At 40.0% G+C, this 26210-nt stretch overlaps 1 protein-coding gene across 1 annotated transcript in view; it reads left to right on the top strand.

The window, feature by feature from the left end:
- Window positions 1–26210, top strand: part of LOC114422643 (ATP-dependent zinc metalloprotease FTSH 12, chloroplastic) — a 70549-nt gene that overhangs the window by 2436 nt on the left and 41903 nt on the right. The window contains exons 3-8 of the mRNA XM_028389113.1: window positions 1517–1743; window positions 15998–16272; window positions 20943–21020; window positions 21137–21379; window positions 21809–21949; window positions 22049–22216. Coding sequence (XP_028244914.1) covers window positions 1517–1743; window positions 15998–16272; window positions 20943–21020; window positions 21137–21379; window positions 21809–21949; window positions 22049–22216 — 1132 coding nt within the window. The remainder of the gene's footprint in view (window positions 1–1516; window positions 1744–15997; window positions 16273–20942; window positions 21021–21136; window positions 21380–21808; window positions 21950–22048; window positions 22217–26210) is intronic.

Raw genomic sequence — 26210 nt, 5'->3', positions numbered from 1 at the left:
CTGGTTATTGATCGTGATAGAGAAGAGGAGTATGACGGTCTAAGATTTCCAATGGTGTACCTCCATATAGATGATATATTCAAAATCAAAATCAGAATCAATGGGATCAGAAGTCCAAATCAAAATCAGATATGAAACCTAAAACAAACCCAACAACAATTCCTCCTTAGCTCTTTATCGGTGGCGGCATTTGTCCAAATCCTAACCCAATCCTAAACTTCAAATCAAATTGAAGCTTCAGATCTCGATCCAAACACATCACATCCCCAATCTTTGACGTGAAGAACTTCGATTCAAATCGCATTTTGATGACCTACGACGCGATTCTCACAATTTTGGAGGCAGAGCGAGCTAGTAGCCGAGCGAGCTGGTATTAAAGTGCGGCGGTGGTTGCCTTTCCTCCTCCTCCTCCTTTGCTCGAAGCCATATTTGACGCCCCTGACGTTCTTCAATTAGAGCTTCATTTGAGGTTGGACAGCGGTGAGGACGAATTGTAATCTTTCGTTGACGTTCTCTTACTTGCTGCACCTCCTTGCATCTGCTTCAGAAGCCTTCCATCTGTTGGGGCAAAACGCATGATGAGAGGATTGGGAAGATAATTGATATAGTAGAAGAAATATGAGTGGCTAATTTGATTGAGGTTAGGGAAGCGAACTAATGGGTATAATGGTGGGACATATCATTAGGGAACATTTTGTAAGAAGCAAATCGTTCACCCTAATCCTCTTTTGTGGTGAACATTGGCAGAGCGTGTGAGAAGAAGAGAGGAAATCGCATTTGTGTTCTGAAGCAAAGCACAATGTCCTTTCTGTATTAGCAAAACGATGTTGTAATCTCCTTCTCCCTCCCTCTTAATCTTAAATTAAATTTTTATCTTAAATAATATTTGCTATATTTTTTAAAAATAAAAAAATCTATTTCCTATGTGGAATTCCAACTCAGACATAGAGTACACGTGACATCGCAGGTAGATTGCCGACGTGTCGAGTCAATTGCCACATCAGCAGTTAACGGAAAATTGCTATCCTGTGAGAAAGTAGACTTTTCATTCATTATAACTAGTCAATGATGGCAATTGAAGCCTATCCTATACACTGGCTTACTGAACTACAGGCTTGCTTCTGTTAAGAGGTCTTGCATTGGCTAGGAATACACCCAGAATACTCCTTATAAGACTTGGGCAATTCTCCCCTGTTGAGCAAGCTTTTGGGAGTGAGTTTGGGCCATTCCATTTCTTATATTTTCTATCAACAAAAAAATTGTCTCAGCTTTAGGTTCCATCTACCTTTGAATCACTATATGAATATTTCCTTGCTGATAATCTTGACATTGTCCTTAAAATCCCTAAAAACTCCATTGCCAAAATTTTCCACTACCCACATCCTGCCATTAAAGTTAAACCATTTTCAGGCCTATTTGAAGCCTAAACAATGAAACCATTTCATGTTGCGAACTGTTTAGTGTGTTGAAATTTGAATCTGTTTAGCCAATTTTTATTTAATTTATTTGATTGCAGATTTAAAAAGGGTATGTGGAAGAAGACAATGCCGAAAGGCCTGAAAATGAAAAAGCTTATTGAAAGACCTGATGGAACACTTGTTCATGATACTTCTTATGTTGGAGAGGATGCATGGGAGGATGATCGAGAGGCTCCTGAGGAGCGTGTAAAACAAATTATAGAGGATGATGAAAGGTTAAACAAAGAAGAGAAGAAAGAGTTAACAAAAGGCTTGGGCATTTCAGGTTATCTTTGTATTTTTTGGTTCTTTTACTCTTTTACTTTCCATTTAAATTTGTTCTTTCTTTCTTTTTTAATTTTTTTGGGTATATTGAGAAGTTGTTCCAATGACTTGAGAAATAATATTGCAGAACTTGATGTTTCATTTGATTACTGCTTATATTTATTTCATCGTGTCTTCTGCATTGAAATAAGATAATACCAATAAATGTGTATGTGGCATGTATTGGATTATCAATATCAATGTCTTTCATGCCGTTTGATTTTGGGCGTGTTTGGATGAATAGTTTAGTTAAGCACCTATTCAGTAAGCTCTTATGAAGTAAGAGCTTATTTTTGCAGGAATCATGGTGAGGATGCATCTCACTTATTTTTTAACTGTGCTAAAATTTTGTCATTATGGTGGGAATCCATGTCTTGGCTAAACAGTGTGGGTGTTTTCCAGACACTCCGAGGGCTCATTTCCTCCAACACTCATACTGTAACTTGGAGGACATTAAGATGCAGCACTGACAGACTTGGTGGATATCCTTGACATGGTGTATTTGGCACCATAGAAACAGAGTCATTTTCTCAAATGACAGCTTTAATGCCTAAAAATTGATGGAGGACGCTTTATTCCTCTGCTGGACATGGTTTAAGAATTTGGAAAAAGGATTTCATAATCCATTCCACTTCTGGTCTAGCAATATTAGGGAAGGGTTTTGTGTTTAGGGGGGATTAGAATATAGCCTTTCTGTGTTTGGGTGCCTAGCTTGCGGTCAAACCTATGGTCACCTAATTCTTGATGTATTGCTAGTATTAGGTCACCATAGCTTTGCAAAGTACTGTGCTGGGTTGTATATATAACAGTACCACTTGTACTGATCTTCATATTATATATAATACTATTATATTTTTGCTGATAAAAAAAAAGTAAGAGCTTATTCATAAGCTTGACTGTTAAGCTTACTAAATAATTGAAAAATAACTTATTTTGATAGGCTTCTGCTGGAAGCTTACTAAAATACGCTGAAAGCTTTAGAAAAGTCATAAGCTACTTTCATAAATGCCCATTTTTTGTATACAAAACATAAACTGCTACTTGTATGTACTTTTTTTTTCCCTATCCCAAAAATGTAAATTATGTGAGACATCTGTAGCAAAAAATCTTAAATTGTGAAGAATAATAGTGCTAATTAAAAAAAAAATGAAGTTTCTCAATGAAAAAAAATGAGGTCTGGCTTCACCACTCAAACAAATATGTTAAATTCTAGTTTTAAGAAATATATCGCCAGTTACCACTTCACTAGCTTGCCACAGAAGCATTGTATTCGAATCATGGTAGAAAAGGCTATTAATACACTATTTCTTGTGAACACACACATTCAAAACTCCTACTTAATTCTCCAATAACTGATATCCTGTCCTATGGCCTGATCCTATCTATTCCTTATTTTTTTTTATCAGCAAAAATAAGTATGTATATTGTTTTAGTACCAGAGGTACTGAAAAGTACATTATAAGTTAATTGGTATTTGGTTCAAAAGCAGACTTAAAGAAGTCAGGATGTGAACCAAATTCTGGATACATAGATGAAACTAATATCTAATCTGAATGTATTGTTATACCCTGCACTACACAATAAATCCACTTCTAAGGTTACTAGACCACTGATTGTAATGAGTGGCAAAACCCTTCTCCAAATTTTTGAGCCATGTCCATAGCAGGAAAACTGCATCATCTAGCACTTTGCTGGCATCAAAGCTGGTATATCAACACCCTCAGCAGGGACAACACTTGAACAGAGCAATTTTGTGGAAGGTTGGGCGCGGGGACAAGTTTAAATTTTGGGAGGATAAATGGACAGGCGGAGATAGCCAATTAGCAGAGAAGTATCGAAGATTGTACACCATATCAGATCAGCAACACCAATCCATCCAGCAATTAGGAGCTTTCAATGAAGAAGGACGGGAGTGGCATTTGCAGTGGAGAAGACCGTTGTTTGACAGCGAGATAGAGATGGCGGTCGCATTCCTACAAGAAGTTGAAGGGTTCAGAATCAGCCCGGATTCACAAGATCAGTGGGTGTGGGCGGCTGAACCAAATGGAAGGTATTCGGCTAGGAGTGCATATAGAGTAATTAGAGAAGCAATATCAAGAGAGGGTCAGGGGGGAGGGTACAAGGAATTATGGAAGCTAAGGGCACCATCGAAAGTGGCTATGTTTGCGTGAAGGTTAATCAAAGATAGATTGCCGACCAGGGATAATCTGAAAAGGAAACGGGTTGAGCTGCAGGACTATTTATGCCCTTTTTGCAGATCGGCGGAAGAGAGTGCAAGCCATTTATTCTTCCACTGCAGTAAAATTATTCACTTATGGTGGGAATCGGCGTCTTGGGTGAATTTGGTGGGGGCTTTCCCACATCATCCGAGACAACACTTTCTGCAGCATTTTCATGGAGTTCATGAGGAAATGCAGGCGACAAGATGACAACGGTGGTGGTTAGCATTGACCTATACTATATGGAAGCACAAAAATAGCATCATTTTCTCCACTGCCATTTTCAATGCTCATCAAGTAATGGACGACGCAGTGTTTCTATTATGGACATGACTCAGATGCTTAGACAAGGACTTCGCATCTCATTTCAATCAATGGTCTTCAAATATCAAACATGGTTTTCTTCGGGCACGATCATAGGGAGATAGGATTCATTCCTGTACTTGTACTGTTCTATCATACTTTTCAGCTAATGTAATCACAATGCATGTTGCTGAATTAGTATTGAAGTACTCTACTAAAATATGTACTGTTTCAGTACCTCTGGTACTCACTAATGAATATATTTTATTTTGGCTGAGCAAAAAAAAAAAATCAAAGGTGTCATTGGAAAAGATAACCTTGTTCCTTTGCTACCCAGTCAAAGGCTCCAATAACGTGTTAATGACAATTTCTATCTAAAACTTAAGATACCAGGTATAGTTACATGAATGGGGAGGATAAATAAACAGAGAGAGATGTTTAGAGAGAGCGAGAGAGAGTGAGAGCGAGAGTGGGTGGGTGAGAGTGTGTTCCAGGAGAGAGAAAAGAGAGAGACACAGTGCAACTAGGATAGAGGATACCCATCAGACTCACTCAAGTATTAGGAATGATCATAGACAGAGCTACAATCGAGATAGTTGGAGGGGCCGGAATGATATTACATCGTTCTATTTCACTCGATTTTCAGAGAAGGCTACTGAGAAGGACTTATGGCACCATTTCAAGAAGTTCGGTGATGTAAGGGAGGTTTTCATACCTAATAACAGAAACAAGACAGGTAGAAGGTACGGTTCGCTAGATTTAAAGGCGTGGAGGATGTGCATTATCTGGAAAGAAAACTAGATAATGTCGTCTATGGCGGTCTCAGGATGTTTGTCAACACACCCAAATTTGGGAGGAACAGAACCCAGCAGCCAAAATCAGAATCGAAACAATCAATGTATGCCGAGCACAGGGGAACGGAGGCAAGGTGGCCAAGACAGATGCAAAAAAGAATGATTCAGGGATCATACACGGAGGTAGTGTCAGGGAATCAAAGAGGAACAAGGACTAGGAGAGCAGTAGTCACTGAAAACTGCAGCAACGAAGGATCTTGGTCTTCGGTGTATCTAGAAGTATCGGAAACAGGGATTAATTGGCTCAAGGAGGCATGGGTAGGAAGATTGAAAAATTTGGCTATGTTTGATAAAGCAGAGGATGATGTGTACTGGGACGATGGCGAAGACATAGACCTGAAATACTTAGGGGATGATATGGTCCTGATTTTAGGCCTTACTGACGAAAGAGCTAAGAAGATGATGGCAGAAGAAAATGAAGGTGGGGCCACTCCCTTCCACTCATTGGAAAAATGGAGTCCGAAGTTGCGCACGGGATATAGATTGACGTGGGTAAGTTGCTGGGGTATACCGTTACAGGCCTAGGACAACACACAAATAAGCTAAATCATGGCTTCTATAGGTGACATAGTGGACATGGAGGATGATGTGGCTGCAGCTCGGAGGATGGATAAGGTGCGGGTCTTGTTGAAGACCTCACGAAGGCCTCTTTTACAGCACATGGTGAAAGTGCACATCAAAGGGGAAGTGTACAGGGTGTACATAGCGGAGGAAGGTGGAGGAGAAAACCCAGACAGAACTCAATGGAGGAGCTGGGGAGGGTATGGGTCTTCGGAGGAAATAGAATCATTTGAGAGTGACAAGGAGGATGACTGTAGTTCCATGCTGAGGCTCGAACAAGAAGGGGTAATCTCACCTGCTCCCTCAGCTTTGGTCTTTACCCGCTGTGTGTCGCAGGTAGAGAGGGAGTCACCGACGTTGCGAGAAGCTTGGCGGGATCGGAAATGGAAGACCAGTCCATCATCCCGGTGCGGGGCGCGGTGCAACCTGCGATCCATCCTGAGTGCGCGGTGTTATCTGTCGTGGCCCCTCCCGATGCGACTGCGGACCTGCATGAAGCGATCGTGGCTGCGGCAGAACATGGCCAGGAGGACATGCATGAGGTCGCGATGGCGGGCGAACAGGACCAGCCGGCAACAGGGCTTTCTGCGACCTCCAAGGGATCACAGGTGCAACTGGTTGGGCCTTTACCCAACGGGTGTTCCAAACCCAACATCCAGTTGGACAAACCTAGTACCCTGGAGACCTCCATCACAACAGCTACTGTGCACTGTGGGATTAGTGACACAACTGTGATCGCTACAGTGACCACATCTCCAAAGAGGCAGCTTGCTACTCAGAAGGGTACAAAGGCATAGTTTAACATAAATGAAGAAAGACAATGCTCAAAAATGAAGAAAGATCATGCAGAGAGGCCCGAAAAGGGAAGCGCAGGAGAAATCAGTGAAAAAGTGAGTTTTGAAATAGTCAAAGGGAAGGGCAATTCCATTTATACTTAGCAACTTCAAACTGAAGAAATATATGATGATGGGCTGGGCCATACTATTCACCCCCCCCCAATTTCTCATACACACCAGTTTTTCAGCCCACAGCCAAATTCCTTTCAGGTTTATTCTCGGAAAATTTTTTTTCGTAAGAAAAATTCTGGGCTGCGGAGATGGGCTTACTCAAGATACAATTCCAAAATCTAATGCTGTCATTTCAAGCCAAACACAACACCCGCAAGGATTCGAAGTTTCAGCTGAAGATGCCCAACTAGAAATAAATTACAACTCTAATAATAATCTCGTTCAAGCAGATTGTGACGAGGTACACAGCACCAACAAAGCAGGAACAAGAAGCTAAAGCCATATGGCAGTTAGCAAAGGAATTAGGGGTCACATGTGGGACATTGAACAACAACCCCGTTAACAAAATAATGAAAATGGAGGAAAGGGACAAAAAAGAGGCTCAGAGAGTGGGAAGCAGCAGGAGTTATCAATGAATATCATCTCATATAATGTCAGAGGGCTCGGGAGGGGGGTCAAATGGCCAGCAATTAAAAAATTGGTCATCAGGCATAATATCGACATGATTTGTTTACAAGAGACAAAAAAGGAGACCATTGATAAATCCACTTGTCAAGCTCTGTGGGGGGATTCTGATGTCAACTGGGAGGCACAACCAGCAACAAATTCAGCAGGGGAAATTCTTTGCATTTGGAGCAATAAAAATTTCAAGCTAGAAAGAAAAGTTCAGGGCCCGGGATTTATAATGCTAGAAGGAAAGTGGCACCAAGAGGCTCAAATTATTCACATCACCAACATTTACTCACCTTGCGATATCCAGAATAAGAGAGTTCTTTGGGCGATTTTAACAATATTAGGCACCCATGTGAAAGACTCAGCGTCTATCACACGGATGTGGGGGAAAGAAACATTAACGAGTTCAATGAATGGATCGAAGAGCTGGAGGTAGACGACGCGCCATGGTTAGGAAGAAAATTCACTTGGGTCCGACCAAATGGAACCGTAAGGAGTAAGTTGGACAGATTCATGGTCTCTTCAGAGTGGCTCGTCAAATGGCCAGGAAGCACCCAACAGGCATTGGACAGAAACTTTTCAGATCATTGCCCAATTTTGCTATCATCCAAAACTGTGGATTGGGGTCCTAAACCATTCAAGATCCTTGATTGCTGGCTTTTGGACAACTCGTTTAAGAAAATGGTTCAAGACTCTTGGAACTCTACTTAGCAAAGCGGCTGGGGAGGGTTCGTGCTCAAAGAAAAAATCAAAACATTGAAGCAGAGGATGAAGGTCTGGAACAGGCAACATTTTGGTGACACTTTCAAAAAGTACACCAAACTTGAAGAGGAGCTAAACAAGTTGGAGAGTGACACAAGCCACAGACACTTGACCCTTGAAGAATCATTGACCAGGAAGAAGCTTCAAGAAGAATTGTGGATAGCGGCCCAATCTGATGAGCCGCTTTTAAGGCAAAAGGCGAGATCAAGGTGGATTAGAGAAGGAGATTGCAATTCAAGATATTTTCATTTGTTGATGAATGCCAGACGCAGAAATAGTTGCCTGAAAGGAGTCATGATTAATGGAGCTTGGATTGAAGAGCCAACAAGGGTCAAAGAGGTCGTGAGATCATTCTTTATACAACGTTTCCAAGAACCGGATCCTGAAAGACCTCGATTGGATGGCCAGAAATACCCTAGATTGTACCTCATATCTAGTCAGCAAAATCACACTATTCAGCAGATGGGGGTCCATAATGACTCAGGGTGGGAGTGGCAATTCACGTGGAGGAGATTGTTGTTTGATAATGAGATAGACATGGCTACTGAATTTCTAAAAGATATAGAAACCCAGCAAATTCAGCCACAGAGGTCAGATGGGTGGGCGTGGATGGCAGATTCCAATGGTCAATTCTTAGCTAAGAGCGCTTACATCGTCATGAGGGAGTCTTCATCAGAAGCAATAAAAGATACAACTTTCGCAGATCTATGGAAGATGAAGGTACCACAGAAAATATTAGTTTTTGCATGGAGGCTACTTAGAGACCGTCTCCCCACAAGAAGCAACCTTCATAGGCGACAAGTGGTGATAAATGATAGGAGGTGCCTGTTGTGTGGCAACATGGAGGAGGACACAGGTCATTTGTTTTTTCATTGTAGCAAAGTCATTCCTCTTTGGTGGGAATCGTTGTCTTGGGTGACCTCTGTCGGGCCTCTCCCGCAAAATCCAAAACAACATTTCCTCCAACACATACATGGAGTGACTCAGGGAGCTAGGAGTAAAAGGTGGAGATGGTGGTGGTTGGCTCTTACATGGTTGATATGGCAGCAGGGGAATAAGATACTCTTCTCCAATGACTCATTTGACGCTAATAAAATCATGGAAGATGCATCTTTTCTATTGTGGACGTGGCTTCGGCACTTAGAGAAGGATTTCAACATCAGCTACAATCATTGGTCCAACAATCTTAGTTCAGGGTTTGTGTATTAGTTGTCGACAGTACAATGTATAGGTGCAAAATACTGGTCACATGCAATCTAGGCTCTGGTTTCCATCAAGACTACATTAGTCTGACAATGGAACCATTGGTGTGTGGTCTTATAATGCACCATTTGTATATTTAGTACCTATGGTACTCTATTAATATATTACCTATTTTTGCTGAGCAAAAAAAAACCTTGTTCCTTTGCTGCCAAATGATCCATGTCAAGACTAACCACCACCACTTCCACCTGTTAGCCCTTATTCCCTTGGGCACTCCAAGAATGTGTTGGAGGAAATGTTGTTTTGGGTTCATCGGGGAAACCCTTAGAATATTCAACCAAGACCATGTTTCCTACCACACAGGGATGATTTTGCTGCAATGAAAAAAAAGATGGCCTACGTTCTCGTCCATGCTTTTGCAGAAAGGACAGCTGCTATCATTTATCTCTATTTGTCGCCTTTGCAGATTTGCTTTTGTCAGTAGTCTGTCGTTGAGTAATCTCCAGGCAAATACAGAAATCTTATTTGGGACCTTGAGTTTCCACAGTTCCTCAAAAGTCCTATCCTAAATCTCTTCCATTATCTCTCCCCTCAGCATATTGTGGATGCTTTTAACCGAGTATTGACCGCTTGGATCTACCGTCCACACCCACTGGTCTGATCTCTGAGGATGAATTGTCTTTCCTTCAACATCTTCTAGGAATGAAACAACCATGTCTATCTCACTTTCAAATAATGCTCTCCTCCACCTGAAATCCCATTCCCATCCTGTTTTTTTTTTTTGGAAGGCAAAATTATATTATTAATAATATTAAAGCATAGCAGTACCAGAGGTACTGAGATAACAAATACAAGGCACTGAAAATGCCACCTTCCAAAAGCAAAACCCACCAATACCCACCACGAAGGAAATATTACAAGTTAACCAAAGGCCTCTGGAAGAGTGGAAGACCAATGGTTAAATGGAATATTAAAACCTTTTTCTGAAACTTTAAGCCAAGACCAAACATGAAATAGAGCATCATCCAACACTTTGGGAGGTTCAAATGGTGTGCCCTTAAACAAGAGGGAATTCCTATGTTGCCAAATAGTACTAGTTAGAGCAATCCACCATATACACCTCCTATTATGATTCCTCTGTGTCCCAAAGCCCTCGCAGAATTGAATAAAATGTCTTGCTGGGTCAGCTGAGAAAGCTCCTTTAAACCGGGTCCAGCTCATAAATTCCCACCACAGCCCTATAGTCATTCTGCAATGAAAAAAGAGATGGCCAGCCTCCTCCTGGTGATTTCCACAAAGGGGACACATAGTTTGGTGTAGAACCACATTTCTCCTAAGCAAATTGGCCCTGGTAGGAAGTCTATCCCTAAACAATCTCCAAGAAAACATGTCAGCCCTTGGGGGGATTTTAAGCTTCATTAGAATCTGAAAATTCCTACTGTGCTGTCCAGTGCTATTGGTAGGCATCAAGAGCCTATAAGCTGACTTGGTAGAATAGAGTCCATTAGGTTCTGCTTTCCATACCATAATATCCTGCAACTGCTGATGAATAGAAAAGGCAGATATATCTTCCATGAAAGCTATGGCTTGCTTATTCTCATAATCAAATAGGTTCCTTCTCCATCTAAAATCCCAGCTCCATGTATTTTGAGAAAATTTCCCCATGTTAGAGATGGAAAGGTTTTGCTGTCTGCTAATAAAAAATAATTGATTGTACTTCTGCTGAAGGCTACATCCCTGACCTATCCATGGATCTTGTCAAAACCTTACCCTATCCCCACATCCAACCCTCCAGGTCATATTTTGGTGAATAATCTGAAAATCTGGCTGATGATAAAGTTTTCTGAGATCCTTCCACCACGAAGAATGCCACCCTTTAACTCTACTGCTCTGCAAGTCTACCAAACCTCCATATTTGGAGGTAAGAAGTCTGGCCCAAAGCTGGTTGTGATTAGAAGCTAGTCCCCAGATCCATCTTCCCCTTAAAGCTGCATTGAATTTGGACAGGTCTTTGATTCCCAATTCCCCATCAATCTTCGGATTGCAGATGTCAGCCCATTCCCATCCTGTATCTTTGTGAGATCCCATCTGCTGGATAACTTGATTCTGCTGACTAAGATAAATTATTCTAAAAGCCATTTCGGCTGCCTGGGCAAAACAGAAGGATGGTGTAGGGATGCAGCTCAATTCCTCAATTGCAGCCAACCGGACTTTCCATTTTCTTATCTTGGAATTCCAGTAGGGGTGTCTTCTAAGAGCTGGATTGCATGGCAGCCTATTATGAGGAAGTTTGAAGCCAAGCTTGCAAAATGGAAGCAAAGAAGTCTATCTATGGGGGGCAGAATCACTCTCATTAATTCAGTTTTATCAGCTTTACCTATCTTTTTACTATCTTTTTTTAAGATCCCTAAAAAAGTGGTGCAAAAGATTGTATCAATTCAGAGAAATTTCCTTTGGGGAGGTCATCATGAGGCCAACAAGATTCCTTGGGTGAAGTGGGACACAATTTGCCTTCCTAAAAATAAAGGGGGCCTAGGGATTAAAGATTTCTCTAAATTTAATGAGGCTTTACTTGGCAAATGGGGGTGGGAGCTGACTAATAATCAGAACCAACCTTGGGCAAGAATCTTACTCTCCAAATATGGTGGCGGGAAGGAGTTGATCTTTGGTGGAAAGAGCAAATTTTCCTCTCATTGGTGGCAAGACATAAAGGCTGTCTTTCAGCAGCAGCACAACAATAGCTTTATTGATAATCTCAAGTGGAGGGTGGGCTCTGGTACCAAAATCAGATTTTGGAAGGATAAGTGGCTAAGGGATAATTTAACTCTCCAAGCCAAATATCCTAATCTGTACCAAATAAGTAATCAGCAGACCTCTACAATCAATTCCATGGGGGATTTCGTAGAGGATAGATGGGAGTGGAAGCTCATATGGAGGAGGAATTTTTTTGACCATGAAATTGACATGGTAGCAGCTTTCTTGGCTGAGATTGAGATCGCTCACATCCATCAATCTAGCAGGGATTTTCTATTTTGGAAGGCTGACCCTAATGGTCTTTATTTTACAAAGTCTGCCTATAAAGTGTTGCAGGAAGCTGATAATAATGTTAATGAGGACAGGGCATCCAAGATCATATGGAGTCTGAAAATACCCCCAAGAGCAAGTGCTTTTTCATGGAGATTACTCAAGAACAGGCTTCCTACTAGGGCTAATCTCAGAAGGAGACAAGTGATGTTGCCTTCCTATAGCTGTCCTTTACGTGACTCTGAAGAAGAATCTGCCAGCCATGTTATGTTCAACTGCACTAAGACTAGGAATCTCTGGTGGGAGCCTATGAGATGGGTTAATAGAGTGGGTCCTCTTCCCATAGACCCGAAGAATCACTTTCTGCAATTCTCTCACTGGAATAGGCAAAGCAGCACTGTCAAGAGATGGGAATTTTTGTGGATAGCTTTGTCCATGTCTATTTGGCATCACAGAAATAGCTTGGTTTTCAATAACCAGCCTTTCAACCCAGACAAAGTCATGGATGATGCCTTATTTCATACTTGGTCTTGGCTTAAGTGTGTGGAGAAGGGCTTTCAATCGCATTTTAATTTCTGGTCAACTAATTTGAAGGATGAATTCTCTTAGAGGGGCTGGGTTTATCTTGTCAATTGTATTGCTTTTGGTTTTTTCTAGAGGGGTTTGGCTTTTCATTGCCTATGCTTTTTATTGTTGTATATTTCAGTACACCTAGTACTGAATTTCATATATAATATATTGATTTTTGCCGTGCAAAAAAAAAAAAACTTGATTCTGCTGATAGGATATGGTGTAACCTTGGATATTTGGCTAGTAGGGTACCGTTGCCGCCCAACCAATTGTCTTCCCAAAACTTAGTCTTGTCACTACATCCAACCCTCCATGACCTTGCATTTTGCAATGCATCACAGTGTTACGGATTTTGGAAAACTAGCTTGAGGTCCCTCCACCATGTGGATTCAATGATGTCTGCAGGTGCTTCACTAACTCCTCCAGCCACCGTATTTAGACTCCAACACCCGTGCCCACAACTCCTCTTGGTTCTAAAATAGATTCCACTTCCATTTTCCAAGTAGTGCCAGATTAAAAGTGGTTATGTCCTTGATTCCTAGTCCCCCATGCTCCTTTGGACGGCTCACTGTGTCCCATTTGATCCAGGCTATCTTGTTTTGCTCATCTGCACCACCCCACAGGAATCTCCTCTTTAGTCTCACTAGTTTGTCCACCACCTTTTTAGGGGCCCTGAAAAAAGAAAAGAAATAAATAGGAATTGATGTTAAGACCGATTGTATGAGTCATTCTCCCCCCAAAAGAAAGGTGTCTTTATTTCCATTTCGCTAATTTTCTCTCACACTTGCTAATGATAGGGTCCCATGTCTGACATTTTCTTGGATTTGCTCCAATAGGAATGCCAAGGTAGGTAAAAGGAACGGACATCAAACTACAATTGAGGTAATTTGCTGCCTCAGATTTCCACTGTTCTGACATGCCAAAAGCTCCAAAGCTAATTTTGAGGCCTAATATGAGTTCAAAGGTCCTCAGAATCGCTTTGATTACTCTAACATTCTCCATGAATGCCTCACCAAAGAAAATTGTGTCATCCGCATATTGTAGAATGCTGATTTCCACCTTGTTTAAGCCCACTGGGAATCCCCTAAATAGGTTTTTCCCCATAGCTTGTGACATCATCCCATTTAGGGCCTCAACAACAATATTAAATAGGAGAGGTGCCAATGGATCCCCTTGTCGAAGTCCTTTTTGAGGTAGGAACTCGGATGTGGGACTCCCATTTACCAAGACCGAAATAGATGTAGATTTTATACACCCTTCAATTCATTGTATCCATTTGGAGCAAAAACCCATCCTTCTCATCATATAGATAAGAAAATCCCAAGAAACTGAGTCATATGCCTTCTCGTAATCAACCTTGAACACAATGCATGGCTTTTGACTTCTTCTAGCTTCTTCAATCACCTCGTTTGCTATCAGCATGCTATGTAGCATATGTCTTCCTTCTATAAATCCAGATTGCCTTTCATCTATGATAAGAGGCATGATCTTTTTCAGTCTGTTAGCCAAGATCTTAGCTACTATCTGGTATATACAACCTATTAGTGAAATAGGTTTGTATTTCTTTAGTATTTGTGGATCCGCCACCTTGGCAATTAAGGCTATGAAAGTGGCATTGCAGCCCCTTGGGAAAATTCCATTGACATAGAATTCATCGAAGAATCGAAGTACGTCAGGTTTAATCATATGCCATAATTGCTTTATAAATCTGAAGTTGAGTCCTTCTGGGCCTGGGCTTTTGTCACTCCCACAGCTCCAAACAGCTCTTCTGACCTCATCCTCTTGAAATTGTTCAACCAACATCTCATTTTGATGGTTGTGTAAGGTCTGGAAACAGATACCATCCAATTGGGGTCTGTGATGATCAGATTCTTGGAAATGCTGTGAGAAGTGTAACCTAACTGCCTCTTTAACTCTTATTGGTTCTTCAATCCAAGATCCATCAATCATCATTCCTTTTAGGCAATTTTTCCTGCAGCTCGCATGCATCATCAAATGGAAGTATCGAGAATTACAATCACCCTCTTTAATCCATCTAGATCTTGCCTTCTGTCTTAATAGGGACTCATGTGATTGAGTTGTTACCCACAGGTCTTCTTGAAGCTGCTTCCTGGACAACATTTCTTGGGGAGATAATTGTCTGTCTATTGTGTTCTCTTCCAGCTTGTTTAAATCTTCCTCAATCTTCTTGTATTTCTTGAAAGTATCACCAAAATGTTCTCTATTCCATACCTTCAACCTCTCCTTTAGCCTTTTGATTTTTTCTTTTACCTGAACAGTTTTCTTGAATGAGTTGTCCAAGAGCCAACAATCAAGAATCCTAAATGGTTTGGGACCCCAATCTACACATTTGGATGACAGCAGAATTGGGCAATGATCTGAGAAGTTCCTATCCAATGTGTATTGAATGGTTCCAGGCCATTTAGCAAGCCATTCTGGAGATATACGAAATCTGTCTAGCTTACTCTTAGCACTCCCATTTGGTCTGAACCATGTGAATTTTCTTCCCACCCATGGCGCTTCTTCCATCTCCAACTCTTCTATCCATTCATTGAACTCGCTCATGCTGCTATCTCCCAGCCCCCTTTGGCAAGCACCCATCCTTTCTGCCGGAATTATGATATTATTGAAGTCCCCCAATATGCACCATAGACCCCCAGGGTTTAGGTTTTTCAGCTGCTTATGATGGAGACTGGTGATGTATTGTGAGATTGATCATTTTTCTATTCTCTTCCCCCTTGATAATGTGAAAGGCAAGAAATTGCATTGGTGTTCTTTTTCTTATCCTTGAACTCTGTTCTTTCATTGAAGATTTTTAGTTCCCCTGAATAGCTATTTCAAGTTAAACTTGTTCAGTTATGCTTGGTCACCAAAATGAAGAACGTGCTTACATAATGACATGGATTATTCTTGTGCCTGTATACATTTCTCCTTTGCTATAAATTTGTGTCTTTTTAATTCTTAGATTGAACCCGCTAAAGGAACTAATGGGTAAATAGCCACCATATTTTGAATTGTGGTGTCTCAATTCTTGGGTGCAACTTATATATCTATTGGACAATTTCACTTACTGTCAATTTGTTTTTGAGATGGAATCTAACATAAGATAGTGAAATCAAGAAGCTCTATTGTGAGTTTGATTTTATCTCAATATCTGTCTACTGGCCAAATAGTTTCCATTGTTTTAATTCTTAATGAGATACTTTTTTATTTTTCTAAGCAGGTGAAGTTTTTTTTTTTGTTGTTGTTGTTGTAAGCAGGTGAAGTTCAAACTGATGGCACATGGCGTGATAGACTTAATAAATGGAGAGAGATCCTTAGTAAAGAACGTTTTTCTGAGCAAGTGGATTCCTTAAATGCCAAATATGTAGTTGAATTCGACATGAAAGAGGTTGAAAATAGTCTTCGCAAGGATGTGGCAGAAAAGGTGACACCCACTCAGGGTACAAGGGCTTTGTGGATAGCTAAGAGATGGTGGCGCTATCGCCCTAAACTTCCTTACACTTATTTCCTTGACAAACTCGATAGTTCTGAGGTTAGTTCTATTTCTATAAACAGAATTATATTGGGATGTATTTCCCTTCTCCCTTTAAGAATATTCATATATCATATTGTCATTAGTATGTACATTATTATGTATAGTTTGGTATTGTTAGTTTCAAGGGAGCATATGCTTTTTTTTTGAACTGCAAAGATAATTTATATTAAAGGGAGCATATGTATATATATAAAGTATGAAATGAAAATATACCTTCTTAATAGGAAGGTGCTGTTTGTCATAGAGTCCAACCAATCAAACAGACTCTGAAGTAACTACAAGTTAATTGGAGATTACAGCTGGCTAAAGATACAGTCCTATAAAATATGGCTTTACAAAGAAAGAACATAAATACCCCAGATTGTTCCTAATCTCGGGCCAACAAAACCAATTAATTCAGCAGATGGGAGGTTACAAGGATGGGGAGTGGGAGTGGAATTTATCTTGGAGAAGGCCATTGTTTGATAATGAGATACCAATAGCTGTCAATTTCCTAAAAGATGTTGAAAGGTCGGCTACTCAGACAAATAGAAGAGATGAGTGGGTGTGGAAGGCAGATCCAAGTGGGAGATACACGGCGCAAACTGCATACAATGTAATGAGGGGGGTTGCAGTTGATGGGATCCAGGATAGGGCTTTTGAGGAGCTGTGGAAGTTGAAGATACCAATCAAATTTGCAGTATTTGCATGGAGGCTACTTAAAGACAGACTGCCTACTAAACTAAACTTACACAGGAGACAAATAGAGATATTGGATAGGAGTTGCCCATTTTGCAGAAGAAGCGGAAGAGGAAGCAAGACATTTGTTCTTCCACTGCAACAAAGTCATTCCTATTTGGTGGGAATCATTATCCTGGGTGAACAAGTCTGGAGCTTTCCCAAAAGACCCAAGACAACATTTTCTACACCATGGAGATATATTGGGTGATGGCAGCAGGGCTACTAGGTGGAAATGTTGGTGGGTGGTAGTGACTTGGACTATTTGGCAGCAAAGGAATAAGATGATATTCTCCAACGAAACATTTGACAGCAACAAATTGATTGATGAGGCAGCTTTCTTGTTGTGGACATGGCTGAGGCATTTGGAGAAGGATTTCTCATTGCATTTTAACCAATGGTCTAGTAACTTTAGAGAAGGGATAGTGTATTAGTAAAGTATAGAACCATAGATTAGCAGCTTCTTTCACTAATATGGTGTGGCTTGGCTGTGGTTCCTAAATAGACTTAATTTAGTCTAATCTGGAACCAGTAGCTTGGGCAACAAAACAATTGTAATTTAGTACCCCTGGTACTCAGTTATCTCTATATATATATATTTATTTATTTTTGCTGATAAAAAAAAAAGAAAGAACATATAAGTACAGAGTATTGAGTCATTAAGTACCTGATTTTAGTATTCACTACAACCACTGGTCTTCTAATATTAGTGCAGCTTTTTCCAGCAGTCATGTATAGAATTTTTATTTAAGCATATAACTGTAGCTTGTTACTCTTTATCAGTTGCTGGCTCAGAGATCTATTTTAATCTCGAGCCTAACACTGATTATTATCTTGTATCTTTTAGTACCCCTGGTACTCAATTAATATAATTACTATTTTTGCTGAAAAAAAAAAATTAAGTACCTGAGCTAATCAAGTTCTAATTATAGAACTTATTAACAACTATTAACTTCGGTAATAACTATAGTTGTTCACTAATAATCTAGCATGTGCTGCATATGCTAATGAATCTTGACTATCATGATAATCTAGATCAAGACTAGTGTTTCGGGGATTATCCCAGACTAGATACGAAAAAACCAACTCACGGCAGGAAAATCGGCAAAAAAGATAGAACCGGCGTAGGATATACGACTGGCACAAAAGCTGAATTGTCATGGTGACTCGACCAAGAGCGTAGGATCTCCAACGCAAATAAGGACATGACACGTGGCACAAAGACCCTGTCTACAATTATTATAAATAGGAGAACAATAATCGAATGTAACCAACCAACTACGGTCATTTTAGCATAACACACATATATACAAGAAACACTTTTCTCTGTTTGTGTCTCTGCTCTCTCTAAATTATTAATCTTCTATACCTTGTGGCGAACTCCATAACAATGGGTAGTTGATGAACACCCTCCCCCAACCCTTTTTTTTTTGCTCAGCTAAAATATATATATATATATATATGAGTACTAGTGGTACTAAAGTTACATGATGAGATTAGGTAGACAGTTGGTTCCTATGACCAGACTTAGATCAGTCTGAGAAGGAACCGAGCTAGTCACAATGTAAAATACTACACAGATCCAACAACTGCTATCCTCTCCTAATTACAAAAACCTTCTCTTAGGTTACTGGACCATTGGTTGAAGTGCATTACAAAATCTTTCTCCATAGATTTGAGCCATGACCAAACTAGGAATATTGCATCGTCCATCAGCTTGCTTCCATTGAAGGTTTCATTTAAAAAAATTATCCTATTCCTTTGCTGCCAAATAGTCCATGTTAAAGCTATCCACCAGCACTTCCATCAATTGAATTTTATCCCTCCAACCTTCCTATTGCCATGCTGCAAAAAATGTTGCCTTGGATTTTGCGGGAAAGCTCCCGAGGTATTCACCCTCCCCCAACCCTTAACCCTCCAAGGCGCCTTTTAAGGGAAAAACTGTGAGGTTCATACCAATGCTAAAGTGGACAATACCTTGGATGCTATGACCCTAATTATGTAATGGACTTGAGGTTGGAACAACTAGTATTCTAGCAACACCTATTAGAAATTGATACAAGACTTATTACAAATCTTTATGTAAAATGAGAGAAAATAAAGAGGGATAGTTGACTGAAACTGTGTATCAGAGTACACAACAGATGTGTGTTTATATAGGATAATTACATTAATTATACATAAATAGAGGATGCTATATTTCCTCTAAATCAAAGATAATAATATTCCTATAAACTCTAACTAATACTAGAATCAGAGTATTAACTCTAATTTCCAACACTCCCCTCAAGCTAAAGCTTAAGCTTACCAAGCTTTAGCTTGTTACAAGAAAATTTATTCTCAACAAGAAACATAAAACTTGAGCTCCACTAAAAAGGACAATAGTTTGAATGACAATTCTGGGATGTTGGTGAAGTTGGAAAATATTGCTAGAAAGAGAGCTGGAATATTCATCAGCCTAAGAAAAGCAAGTTCTGACTTTCTTAAAACCATCATTTGGAAGCTTCAAACCAATATTTGAGGACGACTCAGGGAGCTTGATGAAATCGGGGAATATTGCTAGGAAGAGAGAGCTGAAATATCCATCAACCTAAGAAAATTCAAAGCAAGTTCCGATCTTCTTAAAACTAAGATCTGGAAGCTTGAAACAAACTATGGAAACCCAAAATTATTCAAACTTGAAAAAAAGAGGAAATAGTGGCAAAAACGCACAACCAGCGAAGCACAAAAGTCACTGAGAAACACGCTGGAAAAGTACAGCACAGAGAAGCAATTAGAGAGTTTTTCACTGGAAAATGAGCAGCGAGTTGAAGGTGGTTGACGGAATACATGCTGAAAAAGGATGGCAACAGGATAGGCGACTGAAAAGTTCTTTGCAACAACACAAAACACGTAAAAAAAAAGGACTGCACAGTGCCCAAAATCGAAAACCAAACAATACCTAAAAAGGTACAAAACAATGATGCAAAAAAGGAGTTTTTGCCCAAACAAGTCCGATGGAGATGAAACTTTGGGGACAGAGTCGCGTTGGGTAGGCGACAATGTTGTTGAAACCGCAGCCAGAAAAGGTGCTGGACGTGCCATTACGCTTTGGCGGGCGAAGCTGTTTGGCTGGCATAGGAAACACACATGAGAGCACGTCTGATGTTAGATGGGGACGCTGTCGAAGGCGTTGGGTAGATCGGCACTGGGTGCTCTTGATGGTGTGTTTGTCGTCTGGAAAGTTTGCTGGAGGGATGGCGGCCGCTGGAAAATGAAGCAGAGTTTGCTGTAAAAGTGAGGTGAGTAGAAGGGCTCACCGGAAGAAGGGCAAGGGGAGAAAGGGCTCACCCAGGGACAGTGGCTCCCCGGTGGTGGACGGTTTTTGTTATTCCCCCAACCTGACTCTAGATACCATGTAAAATGAGAGAAAATAAAGAGGCATAATTGACTGAAACCGTGCATTAGAGTATACAATGGATGCATGTTTATATAGGATAATTACATTAATCCTACATACATAGAGGATATTCAGTTTCCTCTAAATCAAAGATAATAATATCCCTATAAACTGTAATTAATACTAGAATCAGAATATTAATTCTTATTTCCAACACTTTACAACATATGAAGGTAAAAGGTTAGTGAGTAATGTAACTGATACAATCCTGTTTGATGAAGATTCACGTCGTTGACCATACATTTCTATTGCATTTTTGTCTTCTTGATGTTTGGTTATATGATGGGAAATGCAATTTTTGAAATCAAATTAGTAGTTATAATGGCTGACTATAAATATGAATGTTGTAGTCTCGCCGATCAAAAAAAAAAAAAAAAATGAATGTTGTAGTCTCTGTTTTCTAATTATCACGTGAACAGTGAACTCCCTATGTATAATCATATTTTATGCGCATCAAATTTTTGACAAGTTTGGTTAGGTGGCAGTTGCTGAGCTATATTCTTTTGGACAGGTAGCAGCCGTTGTCTTTACTGAAGACTTGAAAAGATTGTATGTGACGATGAAAGAAGGTTTTCCATTGGAATTTGTTGTAAGTTACCTCGTAATTGTTATTGCTGATCAGAAATCTCAAATATCTCGCCAAGGTTCTCCGGATGGTGTCCCTTCATGGACATCTGATTGATTAACATAGCTCTTATTTGGTAGGTTGATATCCCTCTTGATCCGTATATGTTTGAGATTATTACAAGTTCCGGAGTTGAAGTAGATCTCCTTCAGAAGCGACAGATCCATTATTTCATGAAGGTTGTGATTGCATTAGTACCTGGAATACTGATTCTCTGGCTTATAAGGGAGTCTGTAATGCTTCTACACATTACTAACAAGAGGTTTCTTTACAAGAAGTATAATCAACTCTATGATATGGCTCATGCTGAAAATTTCATCATGGTAAGCTTTTGATGTACTATAATCTGTGGGAAACAGACCACAAAACAAAAATTATAGCATATAGTTGATTTTTTCATAAAATATCAACACTGTTTATTCTGTGTAGCCATTGAAATATTCTTGTAAATACTATCACCATATGACAATTTTATAGTGAAAAGGAATTTCTTTTTAAAGAAAAAAGATATGTAAACTAACATTATTCTACTATTTTGATGGATCTATTGTTAGATTTAGTGTTCTTTTTTTGGACAAGAGAGACGCATGTTTACTTCAATAATCAATTACCGTAATAATGCTTTCCTCCCCTGAATTGTTAAAGGCTTATGTACAAATTGAATCCAGCATCTGCTTCTTATTTGGTAATTTATTTTATCTTGCTCCTTTTCTACTGGTTTTTATTACTAGTTATGTTCCTCTATTTGGTAGCCAGTTGGAGATGTTGGTGAAACAAAATCAATGTACAAGGAAGTTGTGTTGGGGGGTGATGTCTGGGATCTTCTTGATGAGTTAATGATCTATATGGGAAATCCTATGCAATTCTATGAAAGGGATGTGCAGTTTGTTCGGGTAAAACATTTGATAATTTCATAGGCAGTTATCCTTCTCAGTGCTATGTTTAAGTGACATCATACGATGTAAATTGTTTGCTGAGAAAGCTCATTGCAGGGTGTTCTACTCTCTGGACCTCCAGGAACTGGAAAAACACTTTTTGCCAGGACGCTTGCAAAAGAAAGTGGATTACCTTTTGTATTTGCTTCAGGTGCAGAATTCACTGATAGTGAAAAAAGTGGTGCAGCTAGGATCAATGAGATGTTTTCCATTGCTAGGAGAAATGTAAGCAACTAAACCATTGTTACTATTTTGAATATCTGAATTGTATATTCTAAATGCCTAAAGGGAATGTCCCCTTGGGATATTTATATTAATCAATGTTTAATTACAGTAATAATCTAATCCCTTAATTGTAGGGATAATAATCAAGCTAAATCAATTACATAAAAATAGTAATTAGGAAACTAAATCAATAACGTAAATAAGGAAACAATCATAAAATTAAATCTTAACACATATCTCAACACTCCCCCTCAAGCATGAGCGTATAGATCATATGCATCCAGTTTGGAACAAATGTAGGATGTCCTCGGCCCTCTAAGTGACTTGGTAAAAATATCTGGTAGTGAGTTTTGCATAAATTATCTTCTCTTGCATAAAGTGACAACCAATTTCAATTTTTTTCGTGGAAGACCAATAATTATTCAAATTGAAGGCAAGACTAATGCATCTGGGATAATTGTCGGGACTAGTGCTTCTGGGACATAAATGGGGCTAGTATATCTAGGACAAAGACAAGGGCCAATGCATCTGGGACATAGACAAGGGCTGTCTCTTTCTCTCTCTTTTGTTCTCTATATATATGTAATTCTATAATCAATAAAGCTAAGCAAGTGAGTGAACTGTTTTCCTCACAAAAGTCATTCTTCAACTAACATGAACTACTTGAAGATGCTTGCCAATAACCTTCTCTTGAACAAAAAACAAATCAAGCTCGATGTGCTGAGTTCTGGAGTGTGAAACAGGATTATGTGCTAAGGAGGCAGTGCTGAGGTTGTCACAGAAGATAACAGGAGGAGCATGAGGAACCTTGAGCTCAACTAAAAGAGACTGAATCCAACTCACCTCAGCTGTAGCAAGAGCTAAACTCCTATACTCTGCCTTCGTACTGGATCTGGCCACCACTGATTGCTTTTTAGACCACCAAGATACCAAATTAGGACCAATAAAAATGGCAGCACTAGAGGATGACCTTCTGTCATCTGGATCAGATGCCCAGTCAGCATCACAATAGGCATGAATAGAGTAATGTGACACTGAGAAATTAGGTTGCATATTCAAACCAAAGTTGAGAGAGCCTCTAAGATACCTAAGTATTCTTTTGACTTCCATCCAGTGCTGTTCAGTGGGTTTACCCATGAACTGGCAGACTTTGTTAACTGAGAAACTAACTACTTCTGATCTTGTGATAGTTGCATATTGTAAAGCTCCAACAACTGATCTGTAGAGGGAAGGATCAGAGAAGGATTCATGTCCTGTTTTTGTTAATTTACAGTCACCAACAATGGGAGATGAAATAGGACATGAATCCTTCTCTGATCCTTCCCTCTACAGTAGTCTTAGCCAATATGTTTCGAATATACTTTGACTGAGTGAGAATAATGGAACCATCAGGCTGAGAACTGACCTCAATGCCTAGAAAGTAATCAAGATCACCCAAATCTTTGAGAGAGAACTCAGAATTGAGTTTGGAAACCAGAGACTTGATAGAGGTTGGATTATTCCCTGTCACTATAATATCATCTGCATAGACCAGCATGTAGACTACAGTAGTGGATTCAGAGAAAACAAATAATGAGGGGTTGCACTTGCTGGATTTGAACTTGTAGTTGAGAAGTGTGGTTCTGAGTTTATCAAACCATGCTCTTGGGACCTGCTTGAGGGCATAAATAGCTTTGTTAAGCTTGCAAACAAGCTGCTTGTTGGAAGCTTCAAAGCCCGGTGGTTGAGTCATGAAGACTTCCTCCTGAAGGATGCCATTGAGGAAGGCATTATTCACATCAAGCTGCTGGAGTTTCCACTTATGAGTAATAGCAAGAGTCAGAAGAATTCTGACAGTAACAAGCTTGATTATAGGTGAGAAGGTCTCATTGTAATCATACCCAAGTCTTTGATGAAAGCCTTTGACAACAAACCTGACTTTATATTTGTTAACTGTACGATCAGGGTTTTCATTGACCCTGAAGACCCATTTGCAACCAATGGGAGACCTGGAGGGAGGTAAAAGTGTGCATGAAGCTTTTCCCAAAGATGCCATGACGTATTGCATCCAACGAGATGAGGAAGAACGACATTAGAAATCGTTGATTGAAACCAAGAAAGAAGAAACTGATCTTGCTTTTCCCAGTTTAGATACTCCTTCAACACAATTCCAGCATTGCAATCGGCAACAGTATCAAACCGCGATGGAATGATCGGAGCAACCAGAAAGTACGACAAACCATGACCTTTAATGACCGGCTGAACCTGATTACACCAAAGAATGTAACTGGAGTTTGTGAGTTTCGTTGGAATAGAATGCGAAAATGAAGCCGGAGAAGGTGTCATTGCCGGAGATGATGACGGTGGAGGAGGAGGAAATGAAGCGGAAGCCATGAAAAACTAGTCAAGTATCAACCTTGCTCTGTATACCATAATATATTCAGAGAAAATGAAGAAAGAGATAGAGAAGGAAAGGGTGATTGTATTGATAAAATCAACCCAACTAACAACAAATTACAAAGCTGTTTATATAGACAATTACCCAACTGTAGCTGTCAACTAACCTTGAGTTTTTTTTTGTTTTTTTTTTTTTGAACTGCAAATATCATTTATATTGATAACTGAAAACTGAAAGTACCAGAGGTACTACAGGTTATATATAGAAATTACAACAAAAATAGCCATATAGGCACCCAGCCAAACCAACACATACAACCAGCCCTTCCTAAAGATTTAGATAAAAACTAAAGACATTGCTGAGGACCACTGTGTGAAAGGGACAGTGAAGTCCTTTTCCCACCCCTTCAGCCAGGTCCACATAAGGAAAAAAGTGTTATCTGCCAATTTAGATATATCAAAGGATTGGTTTTGGAAAATAATATCATTCCTGACTTTCCAAATTGATGTTGTAGCTGCCAGCCACCAGATTTTCCATCTTCTACCAACAGCCCGATTTCCTACAGTAGGAGCATGTTGAAGAAAATTATCCATTGGTCTACAATGGATGGTCCTGTCTTCCTTCACCCAGGATAGAAATTCCCACCACAAAGGTTGAATTTTGTCACATGTAAAGAATAAATGGGGAGCAGATTCAGGCTTGCTGTTGCAGAAAGGGCACAGGTCATTATTAATAAGGATTTTCCTCTTGGCCAAGTTGTCCTTAGTGGGAAGTCTATCCCATAACAATCTCCAAGCAAAGGACAGTGCTCTCGGGGGGATTTTGATATCCCAAAGTTGCCGGAAAGCCAGGTACTGGACCTCGGAAGACTGCTCATCTTTTAGAAGTTGGTAGGCCGATTTAGTAGAGAAGTTGCCACTAATGTCAGCTCTCCAAACCCAGGTGTCATTGAGATTGCTATTAAACCTTGAGTTAGTTCCTAATAGAAAAATAACTAAGGAAAGACTTAGGTTAACATAACCAAACAGAAAAGAAAATATACTATAGTTGGGCGAGTAAGTATACTCTCCTATAGAGATAGGTCAGTGGAAGCCATTGGTGAGAGAGACAAGAACCAAAAAACACAACAGTACTTGTGCGTCAGAGATCTTTAGGACAAACAAAGATCGGATTTGGACAGATTAGGCTGGCGAGTCTGTCTTTGATGTCGCCGGCAGAAAAGGATGTTGTCATGCACCATCACTCCCCGATGGAAGGTTCACATTGGGGCTGTTTGGTGCATAGAAGAAAAGGCGTTTGAGAGCGCGTCAGAAGTCGGATGCCAATGTCATGTCCACTGCCATGTAGATCGGCAAAAGACGAGTAAGGTGATGGGGTCACTGGTTGAAAATGTCACCGAAGCAGTGGCAGTGGCAGTGGCGGTTTGCAGCAGAAAATGTTGTTGAAGCCTAGAAAGCAAAATCAGAAGAAAAATGATAGCTGGAAAAGGTGCGTCGAGTATAAAGGTCACTAGAATGTGGAAATAGAAAGCCCGAAGAAGGGAGACAAACGAAGGATAACGATTTTTCGTTATTCCTCATCCTGGCTTTGATACCAACTTGAATATCTAAATTGTAT

This window comes from Glycine soja, chromosome 8, assembly GCF_004193775.1.
Source record: "Glycine soja cultivar W05 chromosome 8, ASM419377v2, whole genome shotgun sequence".
Taxonomy (NCBI): domain Eukaryota; kingdom Viridiplantae; phylum Streptophyta; class Magnoliopsida; order Fabales; family Fabaceae; genus Glycine; species Glycine soja.
This window is presented reverse-complemented; position numbering and strand designations above follow the sequence as displayed.